The 12,673-nt window shown below is 41.7% G+C and overlaps 1 protein-coding gene across 1 annotated transcript in view; it reads right to left on the bottom strand.

The window, feature by feature from the left end:
* Positions 1-12,673, bottom strand: part of NRP1 (neuropilin 1) — a 250,074-nt gene that overhangs the window by 38,185 nt on the left and 199,216 nt on the right. Inside the window, exons 7-10 of the mRNA XM_068235766.1 lie at positions 12,043-12,198; positions 9,155-9,299; positions 5,929-6,263; positions 3,101-3,245 (exon numbers count right to left, since the gene is read on the bottom strand). Coding sequence (XP_068091867.1) covers positions 3,101-3,245; positions 5,929-6,263; positions 9,155-9,299; positions 12,043-12,198 — 781 coding nt within the window. The remainder of the gene's footprint in view (positions 1-3,100; positions 3,246-5,928; positions 6,264-9,154; positions 9,300-12,042; positions 12,199-12,673) is intronic.

The following is a 12,673-nucleotide window of genomic DNA, read 5'->3' as shown; positions in this document are numbered from 1 at the left end:
AAAACATACGGATAAGTTAATTGGCTTCCCCTAACAAAATTGGCCCTAGACGACAGTACTTACACTACATAATATAGACATATGGCAATGGTAGGGATTAGATTGTGAGCTCCTTTGAGGGACAGTTAGTGACAAGATATATATATATATACACTGTACAGCGCTGCGTAATATGTCGGCGCTATATAAATACTAAATAATAATAATAATAATAATAGATATAGAAAATCACACATAAAAGTGTGATTTTCTCACCCCCAGAGTCCATATTTCACATATAGTCTTGAAATCCCTGCCCCAGTGTGAAATTGGGACAGGGCGATTTAATTTTTTCTTTCCAAACCATAAGTGCAAAGGATGCTGGGGGATTGATGTCATAACTCCACCCTCCATGTCCATGTGATCTAATCCAAGCAGGCAGACAGACATGGAATAAGAATTATAGCAAACAGACATGATAAGACAGGCTGCAGCTGTTCTTCTGTCTCTCCTCTCTGTTACACACTGTGAAAAGAGATGTAATTTGATCCAGGCAGGCAGAGAGCAGGGAAGGAGTGGGAGGGGTATTGTTTCAGGGGAGGGCACAAGGCTGGAGGGGAGGACACAATGCTGAGGGTGTATTTTAGCAAGGTTTCAGCATTAGAAGAAATAAGGAAGTGCTGCTACAGATAAAAATGTGAGTCTGCTTTATCCACTACGATGTAGCAGATGTAAACTTTATTTGTTCATCTAACTGTACACAGTGCATACACTGCATATATGTAGAACCATTCAAATCTTTTCTTGGCTGGAGGTGCTCTTCAAACCCGCTTGAATTGTGACAGACGGAATATTAGAATATTAACAATAATCAGACCTGTTTCTCATTTCAGAAAGTTAGACTATTTCAGTAAAGTTTCTCCTCTCGGAAATGACCTCGTACTTTCCTGGAATTTAATCAAGTTTCTTTCCCTCTATCTCCTCTAAGCTTGTGGGTTCCCAATAGAGATACCATTAAACAGCTCGGAGTGGTTAATGTGATGCCAGATTCCTGTCTCTCCTTTGTAGTGATAAGGCGAGGAGATGCCCTCCAGCTCTGAATACATAATGGGCTTCGGATCTAATACAATTCTAATGCAGCTGATCCAGAAAGCACACACTGTGGTCATGGGAAAATATTCTGCCGTTATAGTGTGATGATGATGTGCTTTTATCAATATGTTATCTCCCAAATGGCCTCCTTTTTTATTGCACGTTATGCAGTTAAAAGGTACACGCCAGCATGCAGGTTTTTCAGATAAAGCTAATGTTCTAGGCAAAGTGTTATTGTACTTGTGGCTGTCATCACGGCTTCAAAAATAGCATATCTACCACACACATAACATTTAAAGAGAAACCGTAACCAAGAAATGAACTTCATCCCAATCAGTAGCGGATACCCCCTTTCCCATGAGAAATCTTTTCCTTTTCTCAAACGGATCATGAGGGGGCTCTGTATGGCTGATATTGTGGTGAAACCCCTCCCACGGTGTGATGTCAGGACCATGGTCCTGACAGTTTCCTCTGTGAACCTCATTACATTGTGGGAAATAAGAGCTGTTTACAGTTGTTTCCAACTGCCAAAAAAGCAAGCAACATCTCCTTACACTGACATCACCTGCCAGCAGTAAAAATGTCACCATGTAATAAATGGTCAGAATGTAAAACAGGGAGAGGAAAGATTTTACAATGGGCAAACACTGACTAAATCATTTATACATCTCCTCGCCTCCGCCCTCCTGCATAGCAACAGACCTGTCGTCAGCATCTGTACAGCGTCTTGGCTGTTCTGTCACCCGACAGGGACCAGTACATGTGATATAATAACCTAAATGTACATTTATCCCACAGTAAAACGCAATGCAAATTACTCTTCTATGTTGCTGTCACTTACAGCATCATTGTGTAACTCCTTTCCATGGAGTGATTTTGTAAGAAATAAAGGGCAATCAGAGACTCCACCATGAGGAGATAGACTAGTAGTCCATAAGTCAGATATGTCAGATTTTAACTATGTATTGTAAGTAATAGTGATATTTACATTTTACAATTTTTCACAATGATGGTTCTTTAAAGAGGGGCTGTAGTCACATATACAGTCAATTATTTAGAATACCCAATTTGACAGTAATTTTCCTGGTTTCAGCATCAGAAACATTTCCTATATATACAGTATACTGTACATCTTACTGTACATTGGTAAGTAGCCCCACCCTACCATTGATGCTTAGCCTAGGCCAGTGATGGCTAACCTTGGCACTCCAGCTGTGGTGGAACTACAAGTCCCATGAAGCAGTGCAATATTCTGACAGCTCTAAGCATAACTCGGGGAGGCAGAGGCATGATGGGATTTGTAGTTTTGTCACAGCTGGAGTGCCAATGTTAGCCATCATTGGCCTAGGCTGTTTAGCTATGTGGAATTCTTTTCCCTAGCCTAGGCTGCTAAGCTATGCAGAATTTTTCTCCCAGAGCATTCTGGGAGACCAGCTATTATTTTCACTGGCATCGGCGTTCTCAGAAACAAACATTCTGCAGAGCTACAGTCCTGACAGGACTAAATGCCGCCATTATGCTTTGTTCACTACAGGTCCACTACAAGCCAGTGAGGCAGTTTTGTGCCAGCTCAGCTTTTAACAGCCATACATGAGTGTTTAACCGTTTTAGGGACCTTGATTTCCCCTATCCTGCAACCCTGTGCAATATGTCTGGGCTGACATTGATTCATTAACCACTTAAGTGCAGGACACAATATGATCGTTTCGCTGGGAGAGACACTGGGCCCCCAACGTCGTACATTAGCAACGATGGCAGATGCAAATGGCCATAATGGACCATCTACAGGATGTGGCAGTCAAAGCATTGTATGGGACATTAATATCCCTTCTATTAAGGACTGTAAATCCACAAAGATCGGCCATAGGATAGATTATCAATGAAGGAACACAAAAGCATTAGGGATAATGTAACTCAGCTCTCGGGACATAAATATACGTGACGGGCCAAAGTCTTTGGCAAGCAGAAATACGTTTAATTTATACATGTGTGATATATATTAATTGTACACATTTGGGAAGTTAGTTACCTTCAATTTCGCAGCCCAGTAGCTCCAGTCGTAAACCCAGACCCGCTACCGAAGCTCTTTCAGGGATTACGCGGATGTAGCGGGCCGATATGGGGGCAAAGGTCCGTAACTCTGGGGTGTCGTAATTTGTATTGCCTTCAAAAGTCTGGAAATGGGAAAGAAGGATTAAGTTAATATTCATGAAAGCATCAGCAGAGCACAGATTTATTCCGTCAATCGGGATGAGATATCGCCGCCGCCGCGCTAGTAGACTGACCTGCCTTCAAATAATAATTCAAATGAGCGCTGAGCTATAAGTAAAAACAGCATAATGAAAGCTGACGATACAAACAGGCTATTATAAATACAGCAAAGTGATGCTGTAGTGCAAACATGCAGTAATCAAGTCAAGTGCAGCCAATCAGAGTAATGAAGTCAGGTCAAGAGTTTCCTGATTGGTTGTTTTGGGTAGCTGCACGTTGCATGTGACTTGTTGTATGGCATACTGACCAATCCCAACTGCAAAGTGATATCTGGATAATCTGGCTAATGCTCAATTTTCACAACACACTGATTGTCTTCTAGTTTACAGAAGCAATTAAGAGACTGGTGCAATTAGGGTAGACTATGATGCTGGGGATCATCTATTGAAGGGGCCCAGTTAGAACCTACACACCCGCATCAAGGTTGGGTTCCTGAGATTACTCAAATTGAGATCCAGGTTTGATCAGTTGCATTGCATACCAAGAGGTCTAAGGCCAGTTGTGGATAAGCATGCTGCAGATACAGCATGGGAAGGGTGCAGGTAGAGGGAATATTACATGCATGTTGGCTGCAGAACGGGGCATTACAGGGGCTGGGTGTGCCAGGCACAGATATGAGATTTGCAGATACAGAACCTGTCACGCTGATGACTCAGCATTCTGTACTTTCTCGTTTTACACTTAAAGTACCCAGATAGATCATGGTGAACCAGGATGGCATAAGGGGTTTAAAGAGACCAAAAAACCCTCTTAGTAAAAAAAAAGCTATACTTAATATCAATTTTCCTTTTTAAAACAAAAGGTATCTGCACTCATTCATCTTTAGGTAAGCATGAAATATTTCCCATGATGCATCACTGCTGAACATGCAAATCATCTCTTTATGCCCTTTAGCAACTGGCTTATAAAGCACAAACCTCCCCCCTAACTACTCACCAAGCCTCCAGCGATGTCTAGTAGCCTTCCTGCAACACTTAGCGGGCTCCTAGTGGCTTTCCGACTTCCCCTGTGCACAAAAGCCAGCGTGTCACCTGACCTGCATGGGATCACATGACACGCCGACTTCTGTACACAGACACGGGAAGCTGAAGGCTCTGTGAGTATTTTAAAAGCCTCAAAACCCCGCCCAAAACAAAGTCCCCGTTGTCACCCTGGCATGCCTGTTAGTTGAGACTTCCTGTTGCCTGAATGTTGGTTATTTGGCACCACTGGGGATTGGCTGATGCTGGACATTGTGCTTTCTGGTTGCTTGAGACTCAATGTTAAAAATAAGCCTTGCTAATACAGTACTATACCTCACACTATATACATACCATGCACTTGGTAGTAAATGTTAAAATACAGTAATTGGAAGTATATTAACCCCGGGGGAGCTGTGGAACCCAGTCTTTAAGCACAGCAGAGCCCTCAAACGACCTAAGAACTTGGCCTTCACCACTGTGAGAATTGCCGGCGATTTGTGCTGGTAGGTGTAGAGTTCTGGTTAGTTGAGTTTCGGAAAACCGGAAACTCTACTGTATTAGGGCATGCCACCTGAAGCGATGCCCATCATTTGCACTACAAGCCAAAAGCTCTCCACACATTAACATTTTAAACATATCAAAGCCCAATCGTGCAATCTATCAGGAGATTTATCCCAGAGACCGTATAAAATTCTCTTTTATTTTAGGGCTCTCTGAATATTTCACGGCGATAATGTGGCCCGCTTAAAGGACATCATCATGTAACATGTATATTTGATGAAGATCAAAGCTTTACATAAGAATGGGCTTTGTATTTCACAAATAATTTAGATATAACTCCGTTATTATTTGCGGCTTACATCATCCTCCGACAAGAAGTTTGTTTTTTTGGTCAACGTAAGACCAACTAATTAATCAAATGAACAGAAGCCGTTCTTTGCACATAGCTGCTGCCAGTGACACGACCAAATTATATGCACATTCACCAAAATTGATACAGCTTTACCCTTTTTCTTTCAAAGTTGTGATCACATGACCTGTGCCTATCCTTTCGAACCCTGTGTGTACTGCTGCTAGAGGAGTGTCTGCATTGCAGTAGCACACAGGGAGACACTGCAGAATGTATTACTTCAGCGCTACACTGACTCCTCCTGTGTGATATGATCATTCTCACCCCCAATATAAAGTTCTGATGTGTCACTGCACCTATGAGGGTGTTCCTGGGAAGATAAACAGAGGTGGAACGAAGCATTCTTCACAAGGGAATTATGCAAACATGATTGGATAAGACCTCTGATGCAGCTAGAGGGGTGTTCCTCTGACCTTTAAATCCAGGATTATATTATCCTATTCCCCCATGGCATAGATCACGATTCCAACATGATTCAAATATCTGGCATAACTCCTTATTTATTGCATAATCATCCTACCTCCCTTAGGCCCAAAGTAATGTTAAATGAATTAATTTTGTAGTGGTTTATTAAGACGATAAGCAGCTCCACTGACTACTTTCCTTCATTCACCTCGCTTTGCAACCTTCCTCTTTGGAGCTCTGCCTGTTCATTTCAACTTATAGTACCATAAAAAAAATGACCTCTGTCTCTAGGTGACCTGCCCCCCTCACCTTTGGCTTGTTCCTGCTGGAATCCATGATCATCTCCCATTCAGTCCCGTTATTGCTGTAGCCGATCTTGAACTTCCTCATGAAAACTTTGTTCTCCCTGTGTTTCCCCCCCTGAATGATAATCCCCCGAACAATCTTCTCCTCCCCGAGGTCGATCTGCAGCCATTCCTTGGTGTACGGGTGGTTGTCAGAGGGCGGCAGAGCCCAGCCTGAGCGGCTGGTCACCAGGCGGGCAAGCTCAGGGATCCAGTTCCGATCCACCTGGGTGGAGGCCGAAATCTGAGAGTCCGATATGAGCCCTGACACCATCCCCAGCATTCCCGAACATGGATAATCTGCAGGAGGAAAGCAAGCAAAACGATGTTATAATAGTACAAACATACAAACTTTTGTTGAACACTACCCATTGCAGCAGTTTCTAGACCAGGCATGGGCAAACTCGGCCCTCCAGCTGTTAAGGAACTACAAGTCCCACAATGCATTGCAGGAGTCTGACAGCCACAGTCATGAGTCTTAAAGGCAAATGCATTGTGGGACTTTTAGTTCCGTAACAGCTGGAGGGCTGAGTTTGCCCATGCCTATTGTAGACCCATTACACAGCAACGTAATGGCGCTCACTCCCTGGCAGAATGGCAGCTGAACAATGCAGCAAGCAAACAGCTCAGCCATCCAGGGCTGGGCTGCCCCTCAACCTTTATCATAGAGGAGGGGGGGGGGGGGGCAGGAGGTGCTAAGGGGGCATAGACCTGTATACAATGAGCAGAATGGTGGTGCCCTTTTTTGGTAGGGGCTCCTGCGCCCTTTTTTCCTAATTTCCGCCATGCACCTCTCCACCTTATGTGTAGCCCATTACCTCAGTAGCACTAGCTGCTCTTGCAAAGTCCTCATAGTTGAGTGGAAACACGTCACACATAAACAGTATTGGTACAAAATGCCCCTTTTTTACATTTACTCTTTAACTAGTTATTTTTATAACATTTTATAGGAATGTTTCACTCTGCATTTCTCCCGGAAGCTTTCTCTGTAGGTTTTTTTCTTGTGACATTGCTTTATAAAGGCCTTTCTGTATTCCTCCAGTCGTCTGACATAAATAAAAAAAAGGCGATCTAAACATTTTCTCACTGTCGCATATACATGACATACTAAATTAAGCCACACAGCTGTGCTCAGGTGTTTATGTCGCTTTAAATGGCAACCTGGGGACCGCAAACGGTGGGAGTCAGGTGCAATCAGCTCTTAATTGCACACACAGGGGCCTCAGGAACATCAGCAGTGCAGTTTGCTGGGTGTTAAATTGGCTCGCTAACCCAAAACAATAATGCTGCTTGTACAGTGTGTGAATATGTAATCGTCTCAATTAACAACAAAGGTGCAGCCTCAACACTGCGAAGCGAAAAAAGTTGCCTTGCCAAGGATAAAATGGTTACATTAACGTTTGCTTTCCCGCTGTAAGGTAAGTAATTACGGAGGGATTACCACACGCCTGTGGCAGAGGTCATGTGTTACAGCTTAACTCAAGGTCAGGCCTCTACGGTTTTAAGACCTGCAAAGATCTCTTATTTCATCGGTAAATAATTTTATGTCACTGTAATGAATTGTTATCGCTTTCTACTGCAAAGTGTTGTAGTCATTGTTTAGCCCAAGCATATCGTGTGCTGTATCTTAAAATAAAGTTCCGGCCAAAGTGTGTCAAAAAAGGCATTTTTACCAAGATGTGTATTGTAGAATGAAGATATTGCTGTACATCTGTTATGTCTCTTATTTTCCTGTAGATATGGCTGAAAACTTCATGTGTTTGCACTTCCAGTGTTGGGATGGTAATGAGAATTAAAATGGGATGCTAGTCCCTTCTGTTGTCACAAAGTGGATGACTACCAAGGTAAGGGGTGGAGATAGGCAGGGCACGGCTTGGAGAAAGGTGGAGAGCGGCGGGAGAGGGGTGAAGAAAGGCAGGGAAGGGGCGTTCCTAACCCCAGAGTGGGCGTTCTGCAGGAGTGCCTTTCCTGCAAAGGGACGCCCCTTCCCTATTAGGATGCCGACAAGCTGCTTGTCAGCAATTTCAGGGGGGCACAGCAGAGGGAAGGAGGAACAGAGAGCAGTACAGAGAGGACACAGAGACATGTCACTGAGCAAGGAACATGCCTCTGTTTCCATTTGTAGAATAGCCTTCGCCTCGGGTACACTTTAAGTATAAGTACACTAAGTTTTCAGAACCTATCCCGGAGCCTCCCCAGGCTTCACTGGCAGTACACATTTATAGAATTAGGACACTAGAGGGTTATTCAGGATAGATTTTACTGTGATCTTGGGAGGATATAAATAAAACATACATTGTTGATGAGGCCTCAGGAAAGATTGGAGAACTTGCTGTGAACGCAGTAGCGTATGATGCATACAATAGCACAGATTGTGGTGTGCGGTTTCTTTCTGGCCATGGGGCAGTGAAATAGAAGTTGAGAATTTGCAACTCAGCTGGCTGGGTTATCATATTAAAAATGCAAAAAAGGTTGATCAGCACATCACCAGGGTACCAACAGAGAAGCACTGAGACCCCCCCCCCCCCTCCCCCAGAGACAATAAAACACACCTTGAATCCAAGAACAGAAGCTCTGCATCTGCACTGGCTGCAAACTATTCATTTTCTAATTTAGTTAGAGGTAGGGCCCTTCCGCAGCGGATGACCTCATCGTGGTGGGAGGGTCAAGTATTTGGTCATTTCCATGCAAGCATAAGGAAGTAACATCCTCCAACAATGGTTATTTGGTGCCTCTGATTTGAATGCAGGTTGTGCAAGTCGCCTATAAGTAGGCTCTGCACACTCATGCAGCTAGTCATTTGGATGCAGCTTGTCCTAAGTGGTGCTGCCTGCCCCTGCAGTGTATAAAAACCGAAGGGTTATCATATTCGTTTTTTTATTACAAATTCCCAAATCACTCCCAGCAATTTATAAGCTGTCAGGGTCCCCTATATCTCAATTCAAGAACTGCTTCAATGTTAACTGTTTCATTTTTTTCCCCAATTATGAAAAGTGAAGATTGAAAAAATAGCTTGAGTCTATAAATCAGGAAATTGACAATCTATCCTTCAATTTTCATAGAAACTGAGCTGAAAAATCCACCACTCCCGATCTATTTTTATCAAACAAATGGGAATTTTGATCAGATTTCTCATACAAATAGGAAAAAACAAACTAACTATGTAGGGCAGGGTGTAATTTTGGGCTCACCTGTTATTTTACAGCCATAGACTTCAAATCTTAAAGATATTCCATTCTCCCAAGCCACTGGACGGAGTTTTACAAATCTTGTGAGGACTGGCTTGGGGAATGCTCTGAAGGCAACATCAATTGGGTTTGTGTTTCCTTGGAAGACCTGTGTTGATCAAAAAAAAAAAAAAAAAGCTTATGAATGATCCTATGAACACTAATTATTGCAGCAGTTCCTAGGCATACATGTAAATTAGGCACTGGGAAATTTGGGGCGCAGGGTAAAGCCAACAAACGCCTTGCCCTGCTCCTGTAAAAGTCCAGGCGCCATTCATTATCATTTCCCCCCCCCCCCCTTTAACACTTGGGAAAGATGTAATTCCATCTTCCAGCTATTATAGCTGGTGCCTGAATTACGATGTTTTTATCTTAAAGGGAACCTAAACTGAGAGCTATAAGAGAAGTACAGAGGCGCCAACAGAGGTAAAAAGCCACAATTTTAAAACCGAATAAAAACGACGATTTACACAACCAATTTTGTATGGTACAAACAAATTTAATTGGTACTCCCAAAAAAAAGAAGTATGCAACGCGTTTCGCGGGTCCACAGCCTGCTTCCTCAGGCAAAAGTACAAGCAGGAGTAACTGAAACATAAAAGAATAAACAACAATAAAAAGAATAAAACATATATAGTATATAATAAAAAAATATATCCGTATGTAAACCATAACAAGCAAAAAGCCCAACTTTGGGAATATCCATAAGTTAATTGCTCTATTGTTAGTATCCATCAGTGCAATTTCTATCGATTGTAAAAGACAGGTATAAACTGAGAGGGATATGGATGTTTCCTTTTAAAGAATACCAGTTGCCCGGCAGTGCTGCTGATCTCTGTATCTCTGCATGCTTGTTGAGGGGCTGTGGCTAAAAGTATTAGAGACACAGGATCAGCAGGAGAGTCAGGCAACTGGTATTCTTTTAAAAGAAAAACTCCATATGCTTCTCAGTTTAGGTTCCCTTTAATTTGACCTCCATCTTTTGACGGTGCCCAAATTACCGACTGAGCTCCACTATAGCCATAATTCACATTATGACCTATGCCCAATTTTCCAGCTCCGTTTTTGCCTGATTCGGTTCCTGGACCCACAGGTATAGGGTATAATCCCATTCTTAGGAGCTCTGTTGCATACTTAAAGAAAACCCAATGTAAAATATACTGATGAGATGTGTGACTGTATCTATAGTGCTAATCCTAAATAGGACTTTTCTGGAATCCCATATTCTTATTTTGGTTTAAAAAGTTAAAAATCCAAGTTTACATTTTTGACTGCCTCGGGTGACTGCTAATGTTTATTCAGCTCCCATACAGACAAATCTTGAGCCGTTGAACCTATTTATCTTTTACTTGCTGTGATAAGTATTTCTTTTTTCAGCTATATAGATGTTTTGTTAATCACTATACAATTATTTGTCCCTGTGACTTACTATATTGTCAACCACTTCAACATTGCATACCGATGTCTGTATTGTCATGTATACCAATGTGTATATATTATGTACCAGTTTGCTTCTTTAATTTTATAGCACCACAGAAGATGATGATGCTATATAAATCAGAAATAATAACAATATTATATATACACTATATATATATATATATATATATATATATATATATATATATATATATATATATATATATATATGTATCATTATTTTTCACATTCATCTGAACATCTCAACAATGCCTCTGAACATTTAAATTGGTAGGTGAACAGAGGCGCCAGAAGGATAAAAGTACATAAAATTTTTAAAATTGGACAGAGGTGCTCTGCTTGCTATAACTGAATTGCTGTTGTTTATCCCCTGCTTATTGCCTGAAGAAGTGGGCTGTGCCCGCGAAACGCGTTGCATCTTTGGGGTATTTTCAATAAATGTGTATATCTATATATTTACAGTCCTTGGTGTCTGCTTTAACGGAGGTGAGTCCACCACTTCCTCCCAGCAATTTTTTTAAAATTTTATGTACTTTTATCCTTCTGGCGCTTCTGTTCACCTACCAATATATTTGAGTCCACCCCAGGTGGAGGGGTGATCTACCCCCTTTCTTCCTATCTACAGAGAGCGACTTCTTAATCCTGAGTGAGGACAGGTCTAATCTCCTCACCTGCCTAATGAGTGGTTACCTAGGTGGTAACCCGTGTTTGTGAGTATTACCATCTCACTGTTTCATTTATCCAATCAATTTTGACATACTACACCATGTTGGGCTCTCGATTTCTCTTCAACTTCTGAACATTTAAAGACTGGTTTTGAGTCAATTGACCTTATAAGTGGGTGTTTTGTTATATAAATTTTCTTTCCCTGTTTCTTTTTCTGCAAGTTGCATTTTAATATTACAATAAAAGTGTCTAAAGTAAAATACCACTAAATGCTAGTTCTTGTTTTACTTTAGCCATTAACAGAAGTGAGTTACAGCATAAAACAACAATTTCACACAAATAATTTTTTTATGTATTCCAACTGCACTCAATAAACCTGCCTAGATTGACTCGGGTCCTGAAGGATGTATTTTAAGGCGTTTTTTTACTTTTCATTTTTACAAGAGCAGGTCCTTTCTCATCTGTTCGGGGGTATTTGTATTTTTTATAGCTTTTTTTTTTTTTCTTGAATTCTATATGCAAGTCCCTTAAGTCCTCTAAAATTGCATAGATGTGTTTAGAAAAGTTTAGTCCCACAAGTGCCTGTGGACATATATAATAATCTTTAATGAAGTCTTTCATGGAATCTTAATTTTCATTACGTTCTTTTTTCTTTCCATTTTTTTTACTTCTTACTAGTTGCTAAGAATTCTCATTTATTTGCATCCCCAAAAGAAAAAAACACCAACTTTGATTTTGATTCTTACCAGATGTTTGTTTCCGTCTTTAAGTGTAATCCAGTCTTCTCCATTAGAGCTGATGTCGACTCTGTAAGATTTCACAAAATATTTCTTGTTGGTTTCCTTAGATATGGCTCCCTGGGTCGCAATGCCGGAGACAAAACGCAGGAGTCCAAGATCTACCTGCATTTAGATAACACAAAAAAAAGGTAGGTGACTACAGAAGAGATCAAGGAAGTGATTTATGTTTGTAGACAACTCAGTGACCAACATGCATTGATTTTTTACTGGCAGATTCAATCCCTCTGATCGGCTCTGTAGGAGGTAAGTATGATGTGTATACTCGCATATAAGCCTAATTTTTCAGCACAAAAAATGTGCTGAAAAGTTGCCCCCTCGGCTTATATGTGAGTCAGTGGAGCAGAATGGAGGGTGGAGCAGGTTTTGTTACTGGCAGAGGAGCGTAAGGCTCATGTACTAGTGATCCTGCTCTTGCCAGCTGGCTCCCTGCTGTGTCCGTGCTCTCCATCCCCTGCAACATGGTGTGCAGAGTGCACTGTTCAAGACTACCTGTGTCCCCTGGCTTGTGGAGCGGAGAGTGCAAGCAACGTGTCAGCGGTGCAATGAACAGGGACACAGCTTTATCATTCTTGAGACA

This window comes from Hyperolius riggenbachi, chromosome 5, assembly GCF_040937935.1.
Source record: "Hyperolius riggenbachi isolate aHypRig1 chromosome 5, aHypRig1.pri, whole genome shotgun sequence".
Taxonomy (NCBI): domain Eukaryota; kingdom Metazoa; phylum Chordata; class Amphibia; order Anura; family Hyperoliidae; genus Hyperolius; species Hyperolius riggenbachi.
The sequence above is the reverse complement of the archived record's forward strand: the minus strand, read 5'-3'. Positions and strand labels throughout refer to the sequence as shown.